Source organism: Diorhabda sublineata, chromosome X (assembly GCF_026230105.1).
Source record: "Diorhabda sublineata isolate icDioSubl1.1 chromosome X, icDioSubl1.1, whole genome shotgun sequence".
NCBI lineage: Eukaryota > Metazoa > Arthropoda > Insecta > Coleoptera > Chrysomelidae > Diorhabda > Diorhabda sublineata.
Genome location: NC_079485.1, coordinates 30,640,668 through 30,666,174, shown reverse-complemented (window position 1 = coordinate 30,666,174; position 25,507 = coordinate 30,640,668). Strand labels below are relative to the sequence as shown.

The 25,507-nt window shown below is 33.1% G+C and overlaps 2 protein-coding genes across 2 annotated transcripts; one reads left to right on the top strand and one right to left on the bottom strand.

Moving 5' to 3' along the window:
* The first annotated feature begins 1,013 nt into the window (after window positions 1–1,013).
* On the top strand, window positions 1,014–19,752 carry LOC130450882 (sodium/potassium-transporting ATPase subunit beta-1-interacting protein). The gene is made up of 6 exons (XM_056789586.1): window positions 1,014–1,304; window positions 1,363–1,500; window positions 1,588–1,671; window positions 1,758–1,925; window positions 4,116–4,176; window positions 9,264–19,752. The coding sequence occupies exons 1-6, from the start codon at window positions 1,251–1,253 to the stop codon at window positions 9,983–9,985; spliced, it is 1,227 nt and encodes a 408-aa protein (XP_056645564.1). The 5' UTR covers window positions 1,014–1,250; the 3' UTR covers window positions 9,986–19,752.
* On the bottom strand, window positions 11,412–15,456 carry LOC130451077 (tigger transposable element-derived protein 6-like). The gene is made up of 3 exons (XM_056789875.1): window positions 15,175–15,456; window positions 14,905–15,100; window positions 11,412–11,737 (listed from the first exon to the last, which is right to left on the bottom strand). Exons 1-3 carry the CDS (start codon window positions 15,454–15,456, stop codon window positions 11,412–11,414), a joined length of 804 nt encoding a protein of 267 aa, XP_056645853.1.
* Window positions 19,753–25,507: the final 5,755 nt, after the last annotated feature.

Below are 25,507 nucleotides of genomic sequence, written 5' to 3'. Positions count from 1 at the left end.
TGGCTATTTTTACTCCGGAAACGGTAACCAAAATCAAACAAATTGTGCGTGCAGATCGTCCGATGGGCATCCGGATGATTGCCGACGCTTTAAACACAGATAAAAAAGCGGTTGGAAAAATTTTACACATGAAAAAAGTCTGTGCGAAGTTGGTGCTTAAAAATCTGACTCCTGACCAAAAGCTCTTGCATCCACGGATCTGCTCAGATTTCCTTAGAAGGTTAGAAAAAGATCTGCTTTAAAAGGGACCCGAAGTGAGTCGATGGAAGCGGTAAAGCAAAAACTAGCAAGCTCTTAAAGATTCTCACTAAAGGAGACTCCAGCACTGCTTCGATCAATGGAAAAAACGTAAGGAAAATAATTAAGGGAATTTTTCTTGAAGAGCGATGAATAAATTGAAATGTTGTTGAAGGATTGTTTTACAAGTATTTCTATTAATCTACAGAGAGAGTCAAATTGAATAAGTTAAATCATAACAGTATGTTTCAAAAATTTATATAAATATTAATTTTCAGCATGCTTTTTTAAGTTTCACCTGTATGTTTGTAACTATTTTGAGCGATCAGATTTAATTTAAAACTTTGTACAAAACACCCCACACGATAATACTAATTATATTAATTTTCTCATTAGTAATTTTATTCTTGTGCCAAAAATTGTTTTTTTACTTTTTTAGTTTGATTATTGCTATAATAAAAAAATAGGTTTGGCGCATTATATTCTATTTTGTTCAATTTAAAATAATGAAAGTGTTTACATTGTCGAAACTCGGAAGTGTGAGAGTGACTCTATTTCTCAGTTCTACCAATGACTAAAAAACGCTCCTCACAGTGAATACTGAATTTTGTTCATCTCTATACTGCTCACTCAGTTAATTTTCAATTGAAAACATTTCGTTTAATATACTTTACAAATAATCTGACTAACTGAATCTTATCGCTCGGATTTGACACAACTCAGGGATATTTAAGTCGAAATGAATAATCCGAACTTGTCTAATAGAAACGTCAAGTCAATAATCTGTCAGTATATACCTAGAAGTGAAGTGATGGGAAAACTGAGTCAAACAATAGAGAATAATAACATTTTCTCAAATCATTAAAGAATATGAATCATTATTATACAAAGCAGTGACGGCCGTAATATATCTACGACTATACTGAAGATGGTTGTGAAATGGTTGTTTAATTTAAAGTGGAAATAATAAAATTTTTATAGTTGCAAAAGGCAGGCTTCTCAAAATCCATGACATGGGCATTTGTTCAAGAAGGTATTTTTTTCTATCAATATGCTTTTTGCAAATGGTAAGTTTTACAATATTTTTTAAGGCTTCTTTTGGTTAATTTGGAATTCTTTTTACAGATAATAGTAGTAGAAAGACAGGTGTTTGACTTCCTTGGTTTTCTATGGATTCCAATATTAGTCAACTTCTTTGAAATTGTATTTATCATATTTGGCTTTTTTGGTGCCTATCAATATCGTCCTAAATACATTATAGCTGTAAGTAAAGTAAACTAAATACAAGATTTCTAAGTATATTTCTATAGGAACAATTGAATTGACAGATTAATTTCTTTGTATTTTTAGTATTTACTATGGCATATTTTTTGGATTGGTTGGAATATTTTTATGATATGTTTATATCTAAATGTAGCAGGATTAGATCATGAGGTACCTATTACTATACATTTACCTATAAATTCTCCAGTTAAATTAATTATTTACAAATAACAACATTGTATAAAATATATTTTCAGAAAAACAAAGTGCTCAAATTAGATTTAAATAGTGACAGTTGGTGGAAAAAGGAAGGACCTGGCTGTAGAATTAAGGATGTGGATGCAGTACCTGTAGAATATGAAGGATGTTTAATCAACTATGTACATGTTGAAATTGCGCAAGCAGGGATTCAATGTATTCTGGCTGTAAGTATATTTATGTTATATCAGCAAGAATAAATCTGAATTTTAAGCAGAAATATTATTAAAAAATTGAAGATTTTGAAGAATTATGTAAGGTAAGAGCACCAATGATTGACATGTTTAGATTTGTTTTTCTGAATTAATGAGGAACAAACTTCTAAAAGCTTACCGTAGCAAATATTGCGCTAATATAGTATTTATTATTAATTTTAATTGAACAAGAAAATTATAGGTATGCAGAAGTGAAAAAACCAATTGTTGACACTATGCAAATCTAAAGTCTTCACTAATTGACATATTTTTTACCCAATAATTGACATTTTTTAAAAAATTATACTTATATATTCTAGAGCTTAAAAATCGTAACATCTTTAATTCACATTTTACTAGATATTGCTCATTTTTGAAATGGGGTCTAAGGTTCCAATAAATGACATAAAAATCTCAAATATTTGACTAGTCTTGATTTATGGTTGTAATGAAAGTCAAATACCTATCAAATGAAACAAAGTAGGAATGATAGCAATTTTTTGGTACTAAGCACAAAAAAGCAATAAAAATTTGATATTAAGATTTTTAAACAAAGATCTTCAGAAAATTCGTACTTCAATTGATCTCCAGCTGCACACATTTTCAGAAAAACTAACAATTTCATAATTTGGGACTTCCCTATTGTACTGACATCGTTTTCTTTTAAAAAAATATTCTGCTGTTAGTGTCTGTACATTTTTTCATTCCAACAACAACTCCCATTGGCTTAATTTTATATACAAAATTTGGAAATAAAGCAATAAGGATTATCTCTTGCTGCTCACAAAATTGACTCGCATGTAATATTAGATGGGAAGTATGCCTATCAATAAACAGGATGACCGGTGATCAAATCTCATTTTTAACAATCCATGGATAGAATATATTGATAATAAATTCAAAAAATGTGTTACAGTTTATCCAGCTGATTTCCCCAATACCCCAGGATCTGGTACAATTCCTGTTAATTTCTTAGAAATTCTTTCTTACTTGAATATTATCAAGAGAGATCACCTGCATTTGCTGGAATTAATACTGTGAAATATTCCTTTTCCTCACTATTAACAGTTTTATCTCCACGTGCAGTTAATACTTTGTTACCATTTGGATTGAGATAAAAAGTCAGTTTTGTCAGCATTATAAATTCGTCGATTTTAATAGACTAACTTTTTAGTAGCCCACTAGTTACCAAAGCTCTGATAATTGTAAGATTTTGTGGTGTCCTTTGGATTATTTCTGTGTAAAAAACTGTTATACCATTTCTTCTCTGATCTATTTTATAAAAAGGGATGTTCTCTTTTTAACACAACCGTCAACTGTTGGACACTATCTAACAGATGCTCCCTTTCCTATCGGAAATACCACTTTGGCCATAGTTAGGATACCCCTTTCACGAAATGTCAGTGTTTTTCCTTTGACTCTATACATCAAAGTCACCCATTGCACCTCCATTCCCCTTTGTACATCAGCTATAACTTCATTCATTTAAATTCTCGTGTATTAACAAAACACTTTTTTATTTGGCATTTTCTGGAAAAAAAAACAAACTAATAGGAGTTCTAACCCGATAGTTGACACTGTTACCTACTAATTGACAGGGGTGTCGATTATTGGTTTCTGTTGTTATATTTTGATAATATTTATAGCAAAGTTATGTTAAGGTAGGCAATACAAAATCCTTAAATGAAGATCAGAATCCAATGGTTGACACTCCTGTCAATTTTTGGAATTTTGAGAAATTTCGACCCAATAATTGACACATGCCTAAACTAACTTCAAAAAGCAAAAGTATCCTTAATTATTATCAACTTTCAGTTATATGTAGCTTTTATTTATTCACTTAAAACCTAATTGCTTACCTCTATTTCTTAATCACCTTCTTAACAAAACTGACTACAATATTAATAAAGTCTAACATGTGAGGTCAATCACCTGTCCGTCATGACAGTTTGGTGAAGAAAGGTAGGTTTGAAGTTAGAATATAGATGGAGTTAGGTATTACTAGATTTGTGTGACTCACAAAACTCTTATTATTTAGATTATAATATCAAACTGTCCACCATTGGTGCTTTTACCTTAGTATGTAGAAGTATTTTATTCAGTTGTGAGTTACATTAATAGAAAACTACGAACAACAAATAATCTTCAAAGCTCTATTTTCAGGTATTTAATAGCATCATCGGTATTTGTCTAAGTCGAATGTTTCTAGAGGAAGATGATACTTGTGAGTATAATATTTATTAATTCCACCCTAAAGTATTACATTAACTAACACATTGCTACCTTTGGATTGATTAAAAAACTTTTAAATTCATGTTTTCGAATAGAATACTTTGAATTATTAATGAGAAATCATGATATAATATTGATTGTCAGTTTTTGCAATTTGTACTTTCGTTTATTTTTTGATCAATCTTGGTATTAAAATAAAAGTATGCTTGCAGTCGATTTCATTGGTGGTTTTGATCCTCAAACAATTTGGTAAGTTGTGGTATATGGGAATGCACTTATTAGAATGTTAGATCAACACTTAGTTGTCTTTTTTTATTTAAGTATAAGTACAGAGTTGGACTTTGCATTTATAAAATAAATTTACTATTGTCCTAACGCATGAAATGAAGTTTGAGCCTTAAAATTTATTTAAAATGAGCATGCACTTGATAAATATATCTGTTATGCGAGACTTGATAGTTTTCTTTTTGTTATTTTCTAAAAAGTTCTGTTGTTAGCATGACAGTCTACTGCTTTCTTTTCAATACCAGTAATTCTTTCTACAAAATATTAAATTACATTAATATGTGTAGTACTTCTAAATTTAAACAATCATACATCTTTTTGTAAACAAATTCCACTTTCTAAGTTTGTATAGGCGACTTTTTATTGAGGTATGACTAGTAATTAACCAAAATGTGATTCAATGTCCATTACCATTTAAGAATGTGTTTTCCTATGTTCTTTCGAGGGTGCCGAGCACAAATCTGGTCGAGTAATTGGTTATAAACAATTTAATTATAGTATAGTATCTTTTCTCTCTCACTACATAAGGGTTGTAAGCAATATTTACTTATTCCATAGTAAATTGTTGCTAGTAATGGTATAAAATGGGCTGAAACTAAAATGGTTCTTAATGCCATAGTATCAATAGAGGTTATGTTTTCCTTTTTTTGTGCAAAGATTTTCATTAACATTTTTTTGTTTTCTGATAAATTGTTGCTTGTAAAGGTTTAAAATGAATCGAAACATTTCGTCAAATGTTTTTGATGCTATAGAATCAATAAATTCATTTTTATCTCTCTACTTTAGGATTGTAAGCAATATCCACTTGTTCCATAGTAAATTGCCGCTTGTAAAGGTTTAAAAAGGCTCGAAAGACTTAGCGAAACGCTTTTTGGTGCTATAGTATCAATAGAGGTTATGTTTTCCTCTGTATCCAAAGATTTTCATCTACATCTTCTTGTTTTCCGATAAATTGTTGCTTGTAAAGGTATAACGTTGGTCTAAAGACTTCGTTGATGTCTTTTTAATGCTGTAGTATCAATCTCGCACTCTCTAGAACAGTTTTAATCAATATCCACCTGTTTCTTAAACAATCGCAGCTTGTGAAGGTTTCTGTCAAAAGACATTGTGTTGCTGGCATATTTAATAATTGAAATATTTTAATTCAGTTTTTCAAAACATGAGTGAAAGTTTACTTGGAATCTATTCTAAACTTCCAAAAAAAATGACTAATAATAATTATTGCAATTTTATCTGATAAGATAAGTTCACTAATCTGTTTATCGGTTTTCCCTTATCAGAAATAGAACGTGTGGTAGAAAAGAATTAATATTATTTATATGATGGTGATGATTTCCGTTTAACTTGGAAATACCTGTTATTTACAGAACTAAATTTATGTCTCTATCAATATCCTCCGAGAGATAACATACAATCAATTTGACAGATTTATAAGTAGATTATATTTAAAAAAATTGAATCAGACACATAGATAAATTATTTATAAAGGATGTCTCAAGATAATGATTTTATTTTATATTGGGTTGGCGAAAAAGTAATTTCAGTTTTGTAGTATGAAATAAAACACTTTTTTTGACAAAGAATAGTTTTTAATTAATTATATATTTTCCATTTTGCTCAATGACCTTACGCCATCTTTCATTCCGCGCTCATAAAATTTCTGGTCCTTATCAGTAAAAAACTGAGCCAGGTACGATTGAAGATCATCGTCATTCTGCAAACTTCGATATAAATGGTAATCAGATAGTGCCAGATCAGGGTTATATGGGGGTTTTAACATCACTTCCCAACCAACTTGAATAATCATGAAATACTTTTCACCTTTCCAATTTGACAATTGTGGTCGTTTTTCTATGATTACCTCATCCAGTTTCATTAATTGTTGACAGTAAACATCAGAATTGATCGTTTGGTTACTTGGAAGCAGCTCAAAAAACAACATTTTTTGTAATCCCTCCTAACTGACAGCATGAGCTTTTTTTGTTTTTCAGCTTTCGATGTGGTTTATGCTGGTTCATCATGATCATTTTAGAACTTTGTTACTGTACAGGACCCATTTTTCATTATCAATTTCTTTCAATTCGTGATTTACCCAAATATAAGACTTCTTAACTAGCCCAAGACATGTTAAGTGTTCTTCAATTGATACATTTAGCCTCTTTGCATCCTCTCGAACAGTTATATGAAGATCCTCATCAATTATAACAGTTTGGTCATCATCATCTTCAGTAGACCGACCAGAACGTTGCTCATCTTTGACTGGTGACTGAAATTCCCGGTTGTAATGAAGCAAACGTCTCAGACATCGTTGAGTGGATAGCACAAGATCCCGACACCCACGAGGAGCTTGCCGACGAGGACATAGCAGCTGCAGTGAACCGCTGAGAAGCGGCAACCTTGAGCAGTGACGACGAAGGAAGAGGCACCGGTGGCAATGAAGTCGTATCGCACTCCTACGACGCGACAAGCGCATTCGACCTTGCTCAGCGCAGAGCAGAGCTCTATGTCTGCACCTGCTGATCTGTTGTTTCTACATCGATGATGCAACATCGCAGCATCAAACAGGTTTTCATCTTTGAAGCAATAGAAATTGACCGACATGACGAACCGTTCGCAAAATTAGGGGTGTGATACAGTGTTGTAAAACCTCAATAAACCGCATTTCTGTTCTAAAGCATGTTTTATTGAGGTTCCGATTATTTATTACCGATCGGTGGTTCGGATTAACGCGGTTCGGATCAGCGGGGTTCTAATGTATCCAAAATATAAAACAAGGCCATCTATTAGTAAAAAGCGAAAGTACTTAGTTGCCAACCTTATATTATTCATTGAATCGCGCTCCCATATTCCCTCTATTCTGCTAGAATACTTTTTTTTGTTGATACTAACTTATTTGGTCCAACTCTGTTATACACTACGCTTTTATATTTATTTTCAGTTAAATATGAGAAGCCAAATGCACCTGACAGTATCTTGTTACATCCGACTTATGTGACCAGAGATAACATGTACAGTTCTAACAAATTTCTGCACCATTCTAATACTTATCTTTTTCCTAACCAAGATATACATCACAAAAGTAGACCGATGCGTGTGGACGCTATACGTGACACTAAAAGAAGAAGTAATTCCTTCAATAACATTGTTATAACCGGCAGAAAAGGTCATAAGAGACCTATATCTTTATGTTCGGACCCTTATGATTTATCATGATAGGACATTTATTTTTTTTTTGTAGCTCTAGTCAATTATTATTTTAGACTGGTAAAATATGTGGCTTTTTGCTGATTTTCAATCTGCTTCTAGCATGAATTACTTTATTTATTGCATGTTTATGTAATTATTGTGAACTAATTAAATGTTTTAGAATCCATACTTTCTATTTATTGTTTTCTTTTCTTTCATTGAAGGTTATTTACACCTAACAAGTTTATTTGCCACATTTTATATTGGAAATTTATTATTTTTATTCTTAACTTCTATTTTTATCACTTAATTGAGCTGGAACCACTACAACTTGAAATTACACTGCCTGGTACTTCGAGCCTTCAATTTATATCTGGCTCGAAGGACCAGATTGTGTAATAGTGAGTATTAGTGAAATATTACTACTAAATTATCAATTTATTATCGATATTTGAAATTATTAATGTCTTTTTTTCGTTTATCAACTCTACTTGTTCGTATTTTTTTTAATTAGATTACTATAATTAAAAAATACAACTGGTAGTTTTATACTATCGATGTTTATTTGTTTTTTTTGCTCTAGAAAATGAAAAAATTATTTCAACATAATAATGATTTTACCTGTTTTTACAGCTTAAAATAATAACCTCTAAAAATTTATTTTTTCTTACGTAATCTTGAAAGTAAATAAACAAAAACTTGTCGTTTTTTGGATCTAAAAAATCGAAAAATCTTTTTTAACATTTTTACCATTACCAATTTTATCATTTTTTATAAATTTAATCATAGAAAAACGACTTTTCAACCAAATTACATTTTAAAAAGGCAGTTTTTTGCTAAATTCGACTTACAAATGTTAGTATTTGAAAAAAAATAACTGAGGCCGATTGTTGAGAAATTAAGGTCAGAAAAATACATTTTTGACTAAATTAAATTCAGAGAATTCAATATTTGACAATATTGGCCTAAATAAACCCATTTTTGATTAAACTGGCCCAAAAGAGCTCATTTTTAAAAATACTGGTATCGAACATAGAAAAACAAATTTTTTAACCAAATTCCATTGAGAAAGAATGATTTTGACTAAATTAAATTTAAAAATCTTATTCTTTGACAAGATCAATTTCAACAAGCCAATGAGCCGTTTTCCCCCTTCTCATGCCAACGTAGGGCGCCTATTAGGCCACCTCACCAACGTCAAGGTTCAACGGCTCCTTGAGAGTGAATCATCAAAGTAATATAAACAAAAACCTCTTAGATTAGATTAGGGATAGAATAAGTTCAATCTAACTTCCCATATAAATGTTATATACGATTATTAAAGAAAAAGAATAATAAAATTTCAATTTTAACACGTAATAAATGAAAAAAATTTTATTTTTTCCTAAATTGTAGTTTGTTAAAAGATTTTTAAAAAATCATTAAAATCGAATGATTTTTCAATTTTCTAGAGCCAAAAAAACGAGGGGACCGCGATAGTATGAATTCATTATAACCTTTAATCAGATATAATAATTTCTTTTTTTCAATTTTTAATAAATTAAAATTTTATCCGACAAGATAAATTCAAACTTCGTTCTAATTCTAAATAATTCACCTTTCTAACAGCGTCATGTAAATCATCCCGAAAGAATAAGAACACAAAAACACGACTTTCGCTTTACTCGATTGAATTCAGTCCCCACGTTGACAACCGGCCAAATGATAGTGACACTGAATTTGACCAAGTACCAACACCAGTTTCTCCCAAACCAATGACTCCAAGGAGAGTAAAACGGCGCAGTGTAATGACAAGAGGATCATCGGGGAGGCATAGCACCAGCAGCCATAGATCACACGCTAGATCTTCTACTAGATCAAGAAAGATGGCGCAGAATCCAGTGACAAAGCTACTAGAGCAGCAGCAACAGAAGAAACCATATGACAGTCCATCTAGTCTCTCCCCTATTGAATCACCTCTTCCCAATTACTATAATATGTCTTCCAATAATAATTTGATGGTGCAGCAAAATTGGTCAGTGAATGCTGGTCATTCAAATCCAAACTACCAGCAATCTTCCCAGCAAAGCTTGAACGAAACAGAAGAATTGGACGAGTTGTACAATAACCGACCTGCATCTGTCCGGTCAAGTTATTCTAATTTCCATGGAACCAGAGCTTTAAACTATTCTCCCCCAAAGCAGTACCACAGTCATGCTACTCCTCAAGTGCCACAAAAAAGAGGACATTCTAGTAGAAATAGTATGAGGTCTATGGCTTTCTTGAACAGTGGACCTCCAGCTTATACTTCACACGGACAAATTCCTATAGATTCTGAAACTCCAATGTAAATAGGTAATTTATTATTTAATTTTTATGTGAAATACCTCTTGATACATATACAGACAACGTAAATTTCTCATCGAAACAACACAATTTCATATACAGGGTAACTACAACATTGTCGTTATTAGATACAAGCAGAAAATGGGACATTTGTCAGATTTATTGCCATATAATTAATTTAATATGATCTCTAATCGTGCAAATAATGGAATTTATACGAGGGCCGTTGTTTTCTCAACCTCCGATCGCTCCGTGCAGACGCAACGCGGTCTGAAAAAAGCGCTGTAAGCGACTGCGAAGCTCTCGCACTACACACTCCGCCATTGTTGACATTCGGGCGTCAGTCGGCATTGTGCTACAGCTACGTAAACATGTCCGCCACTATTGATGCTCCCGCCAAGTGTGTACAGACTGAAGGCCATAGTGCTGTAGAAATCCATCGGAGAATGTTTCGGGTGTATGTGGAAAACTTCATGATTGATAGTGTTGAAAGTTTAAAGATGGCCGTAATGATATGCATCATGATGGGGGCCAAGGACGAAAATCTGTCGTTTCAGAGAGTTGACAGAATTGTTAAAGAAAACCACAGATTCACCATTACTGCTTTGTCTCCAGAAATTTCAAGGTCTGTTCATTGGCGGCAACTTTTTTTGAAGAAGGTATTGAAAAGCTTGTCCACAGATATGACAAAATCTCTTCGGTGATCATGTCGAAAAGTAACCATAAGTTTACCAATCTTTTGGTGATGAAATTATTGTTTTATATCAACTTGCCTTTTATTTATAGCCTATCAGAGGTTGAAAAAAAATGGCCCTCGTATATCTGGCATATACAGTAGAAACCCGCTTAACGCGGGGGATACGTTCCATCAAAGTACAACGTAATGTGAAACGAGGCTAACACGTAAATAATGGGGTTAGGGAAAGAATGGAAAATTGGTTAGGTATTAAAATTAATAACGTTTTTTTTTTTTAATAAAAATAAAACCAAACATTCATTTCTCACGAAAATAAAAACAATATAAACGAATATATTTATAAAAACAAATAATTCAGTCAAATCATTCGGTGTATTTTGTTTTTCCAATTTTTGCCCTTTTGTCAAGAAGGCATCTGATGTAGTTTGCATTTTGAGCAAGACGGAGAGTTATAGATGCTCTATCCACTTATCAACAAAAGTTGTTGTGGATCTATAACACATTTGGACAAGATGGCGTTGGTTTTTGGGGTTGCGTGTAGTACATTTTTCATTTATTTTCTTAGAAAAGGAAAAACTATCAACGGCGAGTATTATGCGAACTTCTTGCAACTTTTTTGCAAAAAGGCCGCATTTGGTTAAGAAGAAAGTGTTGTTTCAACAAAACAATGCACCAGCTCAGACATCCGTTATTGCAATGGTCAAAATTAATGAATTAAAGTTTGAATTGCTATCTCATGCAATTGCTTTTGAGCTCCTGTCAAAATTTGGATAATTTTCAACAACTTGGTCCGTATTTTGAATTGAATTGGTGAAACTCCTTTTTATAAACACTATCGAAAGTTCTTTTTGCTCTTCTTCAAAATCACTACTATCAATATTTTTGTTTTCTTCTTGCTCAGTTAATTCTTTGAGCTCATCACTAGAAATACTAGTTGATGTTTCTTGAACTATTTCTTCGACGTCTTCTACATTTACCTCATCTAAACAAGTTTGTTTAGCTAATTCCACTATTCCATCCGTATCGATAGAGTATCCAACGTCTTTGTTCTTACTTAAATCTGGCCAAATGTTCTAACATACTTCTTACAAAGATCTTTCTGTTATCTCATTCCAAAACAGGTTTATGTTTTCTACAGCACTCATGATATTGTAATTTTTCCAAAATTCTCTTATTGATTGCTTCTCGAAACATCTGCTTGAATGTTTGCCGCAAGTAATAAGCCTTGAAATTAGATATCACGCCTTGGTCCATTGATTGGATTAGGTGGCAAGAAAACCACTTCAACTGGAATGCATGTTGTTAAGTCCGGTTCAGACGCAGCCCCTGACTTAGTAAAGTAATTCAGTCGAGTGTATTTATTGCCCACACAAGTCAAGTTAATTAGTAGTGTTTGCTCAATCAAGTCGAGTCAAACAATCGTTAAGACGGGCCAGTGTTTGATTGAAATCAATTAGCAGCAAGTCGAGTGGGTTACAAGTTACGGCAAGTTACAAACCAAAATCTTCTTCGATCAATATTAAAACTTCTTACTAACGAAACTAGCAGTATATGTTTTGAAGATATACAAAAGCCTAAACGTATATGGTTGAGAAAATGGATTATTAGAAAAAATGAACTTGGAGCCTCCAGTTGTCTATTAAAGAACTGGCTTTAGAAGATTCAAGAGAATATTTTCATGTCCTCAGGATGTCCGAGGAATCATTTAATATTTTATTGGACACAATCAAATTATCTATTAAAAGAATGATACCATCATGTGAGATGCTATTCCAGCCTCCACAAAGTTGCAGGCAATATTATACGAGGTCTGGCTATTAAATAACAAGACTGGTTACGAAAAAGGGTTTTATAAAAATTATTCTACATTCGAATGTTCCCCTTCAATATACCCCCCCCCTTGCCACACACCTTTCCATACGTTTTTCCCATTGATCGAAGTCTTCTTTGGTGAGAACCTTCAGGAGCTCTGTCGTTTTTTGCTTTACCGCTTTCATCGACTCAAATCGGGTCCATTTTAAAACAGATCTTTTTCTTACCTTTCAAGAAAATCTGAGCAGATCTGTTGGTCAGAAGTCAGATTTTTTGGCACAGACTTTTGTCATGTGTAATTCCTCGTGTAAAATTTTTCTAGCCGTTACCAATCCAAAGCGACTAAATTCTCAAAAGCCAAGTTTCCCATTGACATACTTCCCGCGCCCCTCCGATTAACTTTGTTTACACATTAAACAATACAAAAGTGAACTGTGAATTTGAGATATTTAAAAATCGAAATATGTTTAATAAGCATTATTGAAAATATTCTTGAGGTATAAATAGCTCTAGATGTCTTGAGGTTTGAAAGTGAATAGCTAGAATGAAATAATTATCATAATTTATTTCTCATTAGCTATTCGAGATAATCGAATCGATTTTTCTGCATTGTGATATAATTTTAAAAATTAGGGAAATTGGGAACAATTACTTCACTGATTTTGAGCTGGAAAGTTGATTAAGATCTCCATATTGAATTGGATATTTCGTCTGCAGGTAGTACTAATTGTAAATCTGCAGATGAACATTGATCTTGATCTATTTCTCGCCATGTCTTCTGATCTTAGACCATACAATTACTCGGACTGCTTCTTAAGAAGAGGAAAGTGGCAAAACATCGAAAAGGACTAACGTTACAACGATTTTGGCACCTTTTAATGACTCTAAAAGAATTAAAATCGGTTTACAAAAATTAAAAACAATAATAATTGCTTTAGAAGAATCAGAATCAAGGAATCGATTATTAATTCAAAAAAAAGCATCAGAAAGTAGTTCTCGAATGAAAATCGATTTTTGAATCGAAAGAAAACTGATTGAAGTTAGTTCTAATAGTTTTTTTGCTGACGAGAATAGGAGTATGTAAATGTATGGTGTAGATTCCTCATCTATTAAGAATTAAATGACACATATAGAATGTGAAGTAATTGGGTTTTTTCTTATATATCGTAACACATATAGGGAAATTGTTTTCCGACTACCTACAAGAAATAGGCTCCAAGTAGGTAGCAGGATTCCATTTGGCAATAGTGCGGAATGCACTAGTTCATAAGAATAAATATTTCCTGTAGGTCGTTGGGGAATTATAGTGTATAAGACGTGTAGAATAAGTATACAGTAGGGCCTCCATATAACGAAATTGAAGGTTCCAAAGTAAAAGTTCGTTACATAGAAACTTCGTTATAAAGAAATTGTATTTTTTTATTTTAGGTTATTATATAAAAAAACTTAATTAGAGCAAAAAATAAACTGTATTTATTTGCATGAAATATACATATGTATACATAATAAAATACAACAACAACAAAAATCAGTACATTTTATGAAGCAATAGGAAAATGTATACAGATCAATTTGTAATTTATTTGTTTTGAGCTGGGAAATATTTTCTAATATCTTGTTTGTAACTTCTCATAGAAATGTTCACATTTGGAAAATATTATCAGGCACTTCTTCAATACATTGGAAACCATGTCTGATGGTCTCAAAAGCAGACTGCATTTTGGACTTTGAGGGTTTCGGTCTTTCTGGTTCCTCAGTATCATCCGTTTCGTCGTCGTCTTGGTGATCGAGATCTTTTATCTAGTTTATTATATCATCATCAGTAGGATATTCAGTCACAATCAAGTCCTTGTCAACGGCTGAATAATCCGTCAAGCTAATGTTATCATTTATTGCACCAGTTGATTGAAGCTCGTTCCAGCAGACATTGATGTCTCGTAAATCATCTACTTGTTCCTCTGTCGTGTTTTCGGCAAATCCAGCTTTGATAAAACAATTTTTTATCATAATTTCCGAACATCATTTTGCCAAACCTTGGCTAAATCTGTTATGCAAACACGCGGGTCAATAACCTTATCAAGGGATTGTTTATTTTCTAATGCGTTAATTATTCTTCTCAGAATTTTTTTCCGATAATTTGCCTTAAGGTATTTAATTACACCTTGATCCATCGGTTATAATTTTGATGTCGTATTGAGCGGAAAAAATTCAAGTTTAACATTTGTTAGTTTCACGTGATGAGGATGAGGATGAGCAGGGCAATTGTCTATAACTGTTCTATGCTGTCTTATCATCTTCTTTTCAAAGTTCTTTATCCACTTCTCGAATATTTCGCTTGTCATCCATGATTTCTTGTTGTAATCATAGTCCACTTCTATAATGATTTTATTCCTTTGAAGCACCTTGGTTGTTTACTTTTCCCTATTACTAAAATTCTTAATTTTCCTGTCATGTTAGCACAAACTACAACAGTTACTCGTTCCTTGCTATTTTTGCCACTAAAACACTTATCGTCTTTAAAAGCTAAAGTCTTATTTGGAAGGCATTTATAAAAAAGTCCACATTCGTCCATATTAAACACGTCATCAGGTTGATAATCTTGTAAAATCAACTGAAATTTCGGTTTCCATTGATCACTGTTATTTCGTGGCGTTTTTTAAATTTGTCCAACCACCCTGAACTTACTTGAAAGCCTTCAATACCGAACATTTCGGCATATGCAATAGCTTTCTCTTTTATAAGTAGTCCTAAGAGAGTCAAATTTTGATTCCGCACCATTATTACCCACTTTAGATCTGCTTCATTTACTGAATTAAATTTACACTTTTTAATTTTTTTTCTTTCTTCTCCTCCAGCTTCCTGACACTTCAAAACTGCATCCCTATTTTTTATTACTGTTGAGAGAGTGCTTGGAAGGAATTTCATACTTCTATACAATAAGTTTCTTCTGTATGCCGCGCTCGACATCCTTTAAAATGTTAATTTTATCTGCTACACTTAAAGCTTTCTGCTTAGACATCGCCAATGCTCTGTTCTGAATAACAACTCAATTTATACTGAGAGATCAGAGCCGCCGACGAGCTCCGTAGGTACTGCCAAGGCGGGTAGAAGGGGAGTCCGGAGCCGCCCGCTGTCTGTGACTCACACTACCTTGCCGACAGCTGGTGGGTTCTTCTAATGTGCCTCCCCTTGTCACCATTTCTGTAATTTTAATTTTAATAATAAAAATTACTTATTGGATTTTTTTCTGGAGCATTTTAATTCATTATATGGAAGATTTTCTCGTTATTTGGAAACATTTTTGTATAAAGGAATTTCATTTGTCTTTAAAAAAAATTCGTTATATATAGAAGTTCGTTACATAGAGGCTCTACTGTATTTCATACTTTTAAAACATTAGTATGAAATATTCTATTTTTCCAACTAGTTGCACAATATACTATCGTCTTAACAAGTATTTTAATCAAATGAAACAACTGATAATATGATCAAGTATTAATTTAAGAGTATTTTATGATAATTTTACAAATTTGACTCTAACCAAAAGACTGTTTGCTGCTCAAATCGATACTCGAGTAACCAGTAGAATATAGGCATAAAATTCACCATACCCACACCACCACACCAAATTGTCTTTACACTCCCTTTTAATTAAATAACATGGTCGTTACTTCCTAAAGCAGTTGTGGAAGCCAGTTTTTGAAATAGCATTAAGTGAATTCATCGTATTATACTATTCGAATTAATTTGGACAAAATCCAAAATCTTCAATTCTATTCATTATTTATTATCATCATAAACATCATCCATCCCATGTGGATTATGGCTATCGCTTATCGCTTTGATCATTTCAGTTGGTTTTCTTCTCATTATATGCCAACCCAGTTGAGTCTTTGTGCTTTTATGTATCTCATTATATTTTCTTTCTCCAGCTCTTTCTCTATTTCTTCGTTTTTCTTTGCTCTCCTTTCTCCCTCCTGTGTTATGTTTGGACCTGTTTTTTTTTGTAGGTATATGTTTCTTTCATAGGCTTGACAGCCTTTTTGTATCCTTTCCTTTATCCTATCTGCATTTATTTTCAGTCCGTAATTGCTTGCTTCTTCTTCTGATTTGTTGATCGCCTTTATTAATTCCCTCTGTCCGTTTGCTATGATAGATATTGGGTCTCCCTGTTTGACTCCTTTATTTGTGTCCGTCTGTTGTGCCTTGGAATCTCACTCCAATCATTTACTATAATCATCTGATTTGAATTATCCAATGAGAAACGTCAGTTGTGCTATCAAAACAATACCGCGGAACAATAGGAGGCCTGAAGTTGGCAGCAAGTTTTTTCTTCCTCCTGTAAAATCATTAAAAAGCAAATACGCGTTCTTTACAAATTGCTCTTACGCGGATCCGCACGCGCAACGACGATATGCCTCAAATTCTTAACAGAATTCAGTGAATTACTAGGATAATCAAGCATTTATTTTCCCGGATAAAATTCTGGACCAATGTCGAACTATAACGAGAGAGGCAAGACATGTTGAAATATTCTTTCTGTTTCCGTGTATAGTCTTCAATAGGAACTGAACTTCAAGTGCTTTTTATTGTAAAAACATTTATTTAGAAAGGTGTTGTGGATGATGTCGACCTGGAAGCTCACCTTCACTTTGTCCATAACACTTTATGATATCCAAGTACAAATAAATGTGTTTCATCACATTTATTGTCGTGAACATCATTTTCTGAGGTAGAATTAGGTTTTTTGCCTTCCGGTAAACTTTTAAAAGCTTTTTCCATATGGTTGAGGTATTCACTTCAACACCATAATCCAGGAAAATCTGTGCTTGTATTTCTTGGTTTTACTTTGCTATTTCTTATTAAAATTTTAACAGTTCTTTTTGGAGTCCAAATTAGCGGCTCTGCCTGTGTAGTATCTCAATATAACTGACTTCCGCTTGATCTGTAACTGCTTAGTATCAGTATTTCCGCTCTCCAGTCTGATGAGTGTCCTCTTATTTCTGGAACACAGTTTGACTCGTTTTAACTTGTCCTGTCATTTGTCATATTCTAATGGAATTATTTCACTTTTGCAACCAATATAAAGAGCAGCAAGTATAGGTTATAGAACAATATTCATTAAATTGGATAAGGAAACTTTTAGTATTTTTTGTTGAAAAATGGTTGAATGTGGGACCATGTTCAAATTAATGCACCTCAGTTGTATATGTTGAATGGATAATCAAAAGTATAAGTGCAATTTTTTTGTGTGTTTTTGTAAAATATGTTAGACACATTACAAAAATAATATCTACCCCTTGCCATCATTCCATGTACAAATTATTCCTATTGTCTGTACTCTATGTTTTGACTTTTTGTGATCCTGACAGCAATTTTTATAATCTTGAAGTAACAAAATTTAACAGAATATATCATAGATTATCAAACATACTTTTTTACTACTATCACTACACGAATACTGGTCCTTCCAGCCGGATATTAATCTATAGAAGGTTCGAAGGAACAGAAAATGTAAATGAAGATGTAATTGTCGACTATTATCAACATTTATTCAATACAATTATCAAAATAGAGGAAGAAAAAGTCTGCAAACCTCATTATTGTCAATTTTTAGTCGGTAATGACTTCAATAATTGGATTGAAATTATGGGAATCGATAATTAGATTCAAACTAAGATGGCAACACTTAAAATAACACCAACTGGTCCTTCGAGCCGGATGTAAACCTATGGAAAGCCCTTAGAATCAGACTCTGTAATTGAGATTGTTGGTTTAGCCATATTAATAAATATTGTAAACAGTACACAAAATACAAATACAAGAAAAATAAAAGTACTAAAAATTAAAACACACTCTGCAACTTGAGATTTCTTTCATATTAAATTAGGATTTCCACAAATTCTAACCCTATACACTAGAAGTGGATTACATAAAAGTTTTCCAAAACATCTGTAAAGTTGCCATAATCATTATGTTACATTTACACACACAGTAACATTTTTTATTACATATTTTGTATCGGCTCTAATATTATGAAAAGTTGCTGCTTGGATTTTGCTGCACAGATGCGTAGCTTGAACTGATATAAGAGGATGGTTTCAGAAATACCTGGCCTAACCAAGAGATGGCGGTAGTTGCACTGTATTAGAAAGAAGCCACCTTGTTTAGTATTTACTTGGTAGCCATCAATAGTGAAAGTTTTCAGTGAATACTTTTAATTGAAATGCCTTAGCCCAACCAATATAAAAGCTGAACTAGATTCTACTCTGGATGAGACTGATCCTTTCGTTATCAACGTAAAATGTTGCTGCAAAGACCATGGGACCAGCATATCAATGGTCGACCAAATGAGGTGACGGCTCCAGAAGAAAATCCACAAAGCGTTACTAGATGATAATCGAATGGAAGTATGTGAGCTAGCAGACATAGTAGGCATTTCAAAAAGTGCGATACATCCTATATTAACTAAAAAACCATGGATAAAATGTGGTTCTTTCACTTCACATCTGAAACAAAAGAACAATCAAAACAATGGAGAACCGGATCTAAAGAAGGCAAAGACCGTTTCATCTACAGACCAGGTCATGGCGTCGCCTTTTTGAGATGCATGTGGAATAATTTTCATCGACTATCCTGAAAAAGGAAAAATTATCAATGGCGAGTATTATGCGAACTCATTGGAACGTTTGAGCGAAGAAATCAAGCAAAAACGGTCGCATTTGGCTTAGAAGAAAATGTTGTACCATCAACCCAAGCAACAGCTCACACATCTGTTATTGCAATGGCAAAAATTAATGAATTAAAGTTTGAATTGGTAATTCATGTACCCTATTCGCCAGATTTAGCCCCCCTCGGATTGTTTTCCTACAATGGAGAGAGGATATCGGCAGTTGATGGTTATTTTGAGGAGCTTGACGATTTTTATTATAAAAAGGGTATCGATATTATTGAACATCTATTTTTTGTTTTTGTATCTTCTTTTTCGGGCCAGGTACTTCTAAGACCAACCTCGTAGATACGCTCCTGTTGCTAAACGTTTCTTATTCTACATATCAAAGTGTAAGTGCCACTCAAACTCTTTAGAAAGATAACACTAGTGTTTGTCGAGAACATTTTGGATATATAATTGAAAACCTAGTCTTTAGAAAATATTTTGCTGGTGATATTTTTCTAAGTTGAAGGCACAAGTAGCTTTAGTGAATACTTTCTACCAAAGTAATACGAAACTCGTATTTATATTGTGTAATATTTTATACTATTTAATAAAACATTTTTTCTAATAGTTTGTTTATTTAATTTCACCATGGGATAATAAATTTTATAGTGATTCATCCCTTATTAGGATTGTTGGAACTAGTTTTGTCCTACAACTGCGATATAAACTTTTCTTATGACCCTTGTATATATAAAAGCAAGGATATTACTTACAGAGAATTGACTTAATAAACAACACTGTGTATATATCGTACAGCTGGACTAGAAAATGACTAACGTCTTGCATTATTCCATATTCTGTTAGCTGCTTTCAATGACTCCAAATGTTATTATGGTTAGAAGAATTGTTTTGAAAGCATCAGAAACTATTTTTTTCAAGTAATCGATTGTCAATTCCCAAAAAATATCGTAATGTTGCCAATAATTGGAATGGATTTTTGGAAAATTGAATTCGCGTTTTCAATAAAGCAAATCGAAAATCCACACTGGTGGACGTTAGTCCTAATAGATGTTTTGTTACTTTCCTTTATGATGGGAAAACCAGGATTGGCAGTCCAAGTGAACCAAATCGTAATAAATATTTCGTTGTTCCTTTTTCTAATCACCAGCATAAGTTTTCGCCCACCCTATAGCGGACACTATTAGTTTTGGTTTGTAAGACACCGTTTCAACCTTCGTTTGACAATATGAAAGAGAAATTTGTTGGAAGTGTTTAATTTCGAAATTTACTGAATGGATTATGGGGTGGCCAAAACTTTTGAACGGTAGTGTATATTAAAGGACCCCGATATTCTCATATAGACAACAGAATCCAAATATACGTTACAGATTCATTCTTGAAAAGTAGTTGATTTGAAAAGATTGAAACCCAAATTGATTTGAATCTAAATTTGAAAAGTTCTTGTATCCAAACTAAAACAATTTATCAATGTTTACTTGTTATTCTCATACATTACCGTTACTACCCCTTGAAACTTCGACATTATGTCGATCCAATAAGAATAGAGTTGAAAGAGATACAGAGTGGTAGGTCGATGTTTTTTCTCTCTCTATCAGCAGTTTTAGTTCACTTGAAGAAGCTCCCATACCTCGCTCTCTCTATATTTAATATTAACTCTATGCAAATAGGCGTCTAGAGGTGTTCATGAGCAACGTTTACTGTCGAGTAGGGTTTGAAGATACTGCTCTAGGTGAGATTATGCTGGACAGCTCGGAATAGCATCTGCCGTGGTAGTATCGGTAAAGCAAAGTCAGTTCAGCAACCTTTCTTCTATGCTTTAAGCTGTCTAAGTTTCTGGTCAACTCTTGATCGCCTATAACACCAATTATTCTCTTCTATATTGAGTCGAGCATCCTAAAGTATATTTGGGAGCCGAACTGCAAATTTGCGAGCAATATTCCAAATCTAGGCCTCGTAGAGGACTAGAAGATGTAGCGGATTATACAATTTTTTGGTCTTAAGAAGGCTTCAAGTTTTTGTGAAGTTGCATTAGCTAATTCGGTCACGTGACTATATCAGGACATATTGCTACCAACCTCAACACCCAACAAGCGAATTGTGCGATTGCTCTGGATTCTCCATATTTCTCTGTATATCTTTAATATTCAAAAGTTTCGAATAGAAACCAATAATAGACATCTGTAATAGAACGTGTCATCTAGCGAGCGATAATTACACTAAATATCGATTCTAATTAATAGTTTTCAATTACGATATCCGAAAATGTGACTAGAGAAATCATTAACGAACCGAATAAAATTTTTTGTATTTACATATTTAAAAATAAAGACCACGATCAAATTAATCAATATTATTCATTTATATATGAGGTGGAAAATATTTTCGATTAATTTTATTTCGATCTACCCTTTTCTCGAACGATTTCATGTTCTTTTGACATTTAGATCAGTGATATGAAAGGGGAGGGGGTTAGATTTACACAACAAAACGAGAACTATTATATGTATATATGATATTAAATGAATAATTTATAAAATTGATGGCATAATTTTAATCCATTATAGAGGGTGTAAAAAATGTAATGATTAGACATTCAAGAATTATTCTTTTCGATATAATACCCTACCAGATATTTTTGTTCGCGCGTTTCGATACTCAAGTTATCGTCTTCAGAGACTGAAGGTGAAAAATATGAATGGTGAGTCTCTGGAGACGATAACTTGGTTATAGATTAGGGATGATTGTGAATAAAATAGTGGAATTGAGTACTAAAAAATCAATTTTTATGACAATGAGAACTTAAATTTAAACGTATTTTTTTAAATCTAGAATAGTAACATAATTAAACTACAGGGTGGGGCATAAATTTTTGCAGTTCTGTAACCAATCTAGAGGGGAACCGTAGCTGCTTTAGCTTCCTGAAAATTCAATCACAATTGGTCGCTTCAAAGGAAATTACAAAATATTAATCATTGTCCAAGTGTGAATTTAGTAAATTCATGGGTTAAAAACTTCGAATCAACCGACAGGAATATTAATAAAAAACAAACTGGGCGGCCACGGTACAGGAAAAACTAAGAGAGCGTGAAATAAGTAAACAAGTATATGCGGGACGATCCAAGGTTGTTTACTCGCAAGCTTTTGCGATTTATAATTTTATTTATGTTTGGGAATGAGTTAAACAGCGTTTTAATAACAAATATGTGTAAAGAAATATACAAATATAAATTTAATGACTTGGAAACCCGTACACTTAGTGAAAATTATAATGTTTCTATGATATTTTGTATAAATATCATTCGTAACACAGACGAGCCCTTTATTTTGGAAATGGAAATACCCGTCCAATAATAGAAAAAAGATTTATTAAGCCCTAACACGTACCACTTTTCAATAGCTTAAAATACCTGAACTGTATTATTTAGAATAATATACATGAAAATAACATTAAAAATTAGTATTCTGTTGAGTTTCATAGTACGTGTTTCTCTGTTCATTTACCAAAAATGTGAAAAAAGCCCATTTCAAATATTTTGGTACATTAATTGGAGACCAAGACAAGCAGTGGGTCCCCCACGCACGTTGTGTTACTTGTAGCATGTCCTTGGTGCCTTGGATGAATGGGGAAAAAAATGCCTTTTGCAATTCCAATGGTATGGCGGGAACCTACTAACCATTTTGACGACTGCTATTTTCGTCTAACAAAGACTGAGGGTTATTCTAAGAAAGGAAAGCACAATATCGAGTATCCAAATTTGCCATCTGCCATACGACTTGTTCCCCACAACGAAGATTTACCAGTACCAATTGTGCCTTTAGATCCGCAAAATATTGTTTTAGAAGATACTGGAGACAACGTATCATCAGAAAGCTCCGAAGAACAATGCACTGACTCTATTTTTACTTTAAGTACCAATTCAAAATGAGTTGAATGATTTAGTACGTGATTTGGGGTTATCAAAGCAACAGTCTGAACTTCTTGCTTCCCGTCTCAAAAAATGGAACTTTTTAGCCAAAGAGACAAAAATTACGACGTTCAGAAAAAGAAATACTACATTTTCTGCATTCTACAGTATGGAAAATTCGTTGTGTGCGTGTATGGATATTGATGGTCTAATGAAGAAACTTGAGCATTGAGCAAAATCCCATCGAGTGGCGCCTATTTATTGACTCGTCTAAATACAGTTTAAAAGCAGTGTTATTACACAATGGAAATTTTAAACAGCTTATACCAGTTGCTCATTCTTTGAAGATGAAAGAAACTTATGTAGACAAAATTAATTACAAGCATAAGTGGCAGATATGTGGGGACCTGAAGGTGATTGGAATTTTAATGGAACTTCGGGGAGGGTTTACTAAACATTGCTGTTTACTTTGTCTATGGGACAATCGGGTAGTAGATCAACACTATGTAAAACAAATTGGCAAGCAAGAAGTGAGTTTTAACCGGGATCTCAAAATTTTGAGTTTATACCCTTTGAAGATTCCAAAAATATCTTTCTATACCCCCTTCACATTAAACTTGGATTGATAAAAAACTTTGTAAAGGCTATGGATAAAGAGGGTGATGGATTCAAATACCTTAGAGAAGTTTTTCCCCAGTTGTGTGATGCCAAATTAAAGGAAGGTATTTTTATTGGGCCACAAATCGCTGAACGATGACAATTTTGCAAAAAAGTTCACCAGACAGGAACTTAGAGCATGGAAGGCATTTGTTGATGTAGTGAAGGGATTTTTGGGCAAAAATATGGATCCAAACTACCAACAGTTAGTTGACGAACTTTTAGACGCCTAAAAATCCCTTGATGCTCGAATGTCATCTCCTCCATTCCCATCTGACATTTTTTCCCGAAGATTTGGGAGCTGTCAGTGACGAGCATGCTGAAAGGTTCCTCCAAGATATTAGAACAATGGAAATTCGGTATCAAGGACGATGGGATTCGGCCATGATGGGTGATTACACACTGCAACCTCTCATAAAAGGAAAAAGTAGAACTAATTGATATTTAAAGTGATTTCTTTTTAAATTTTTTGTTTTTAATAGATGTGAGGCATGTTTATTAGATGTAAACTACAAATATTGTCAATATATACGATTTAAAAAACGTAAAATTTTATTTTTTTTAATAAATATTAAATATTTAACCAATCAATATGGTTCTATAAATGTGAAACATAAAAACCTGACGTGCTGCAAATATTTTTTTTCATATTTTCGTATTTGTACAGGTCCATTTTATCACAACATGCTATTCATTCTTGTGTTCCAACAAAAAAATTTTTTTGTCGGCCAGTGAATTGTTTGAAGCTCCGCAATTTTTCAAACATACCCATAACCAGATGATCAATAGTCAAATACACCCATCAAAGTTTGAAGAAGACAGATTCGTTAGTATTTTGAAGCAGCTCCTCAAGTTTTGTTTTCATACTAATCGATTCCGATTCCCTTAAGTGGGGTTCTCAAAGAGCAGTGTAGAAGTTGAGTATTATAATTTATGTCTACGTTCTAAGTTCTACGGTGGTAGATCATTAAGTTGTTTATATTCCGTGAATTTTTTTCCAATGCTGTTATATAAATACGCATTCTGAGTTGACCTACATTTGTAGCCAGCATACACTATCCTCCATTTAGTTTCTCTCTCATACTCCGCCTTAATACAGCTCTTGAAGTACCTAGATATATAGGACCATAAAGACTTGTTAAACTTTTTGCTTCGTTTCATTCATGTTTACTAGTATCCAGAATACGGGGTGTATCAAGCCCAGTCTACATTATCAATTTAACACTCAAAATAAATGTAAATAATAGCGCAACATATCTATGTATATTTCTGTAATCAAGGATATATTATTTCAAAATAAATATTTAATATATTTGATTATACTTGCAAACCACGTATGCCTCTATATCATGGGGACATGTGCAAAAAGAACAGGAAGAAACTATAGGTCTAACAAAATATAACGTTTAAACAAGCGTTGAATGTCAACTGGACAATGAGAAGCGAGGAATTATACAAAAAGTACTGGATGTGATATACACCAGGGGCAGAAAAGCTATTCGAGAAGCTAAAAACACAAAAAGGAACTCATGAAGTGAAGACTGCAGAAAACACGGGGGACCGAGGAGACAACTGTACCAATAGGTTAAGCTAACACAAAAAACAAAACTTGAGTCAACACATAAGAGGACCCAGTAACTCCGTACTTCATAAACAAGTGTCAATTGTTATAAAGAAGGCGAAGGACCACCCGGATTAGATCTTTTCTTGCCGAAGAAAGTTTGAGAGGGTTTACACGAGATAGCGAAACACACACACATTACGACGTTAAGAATGT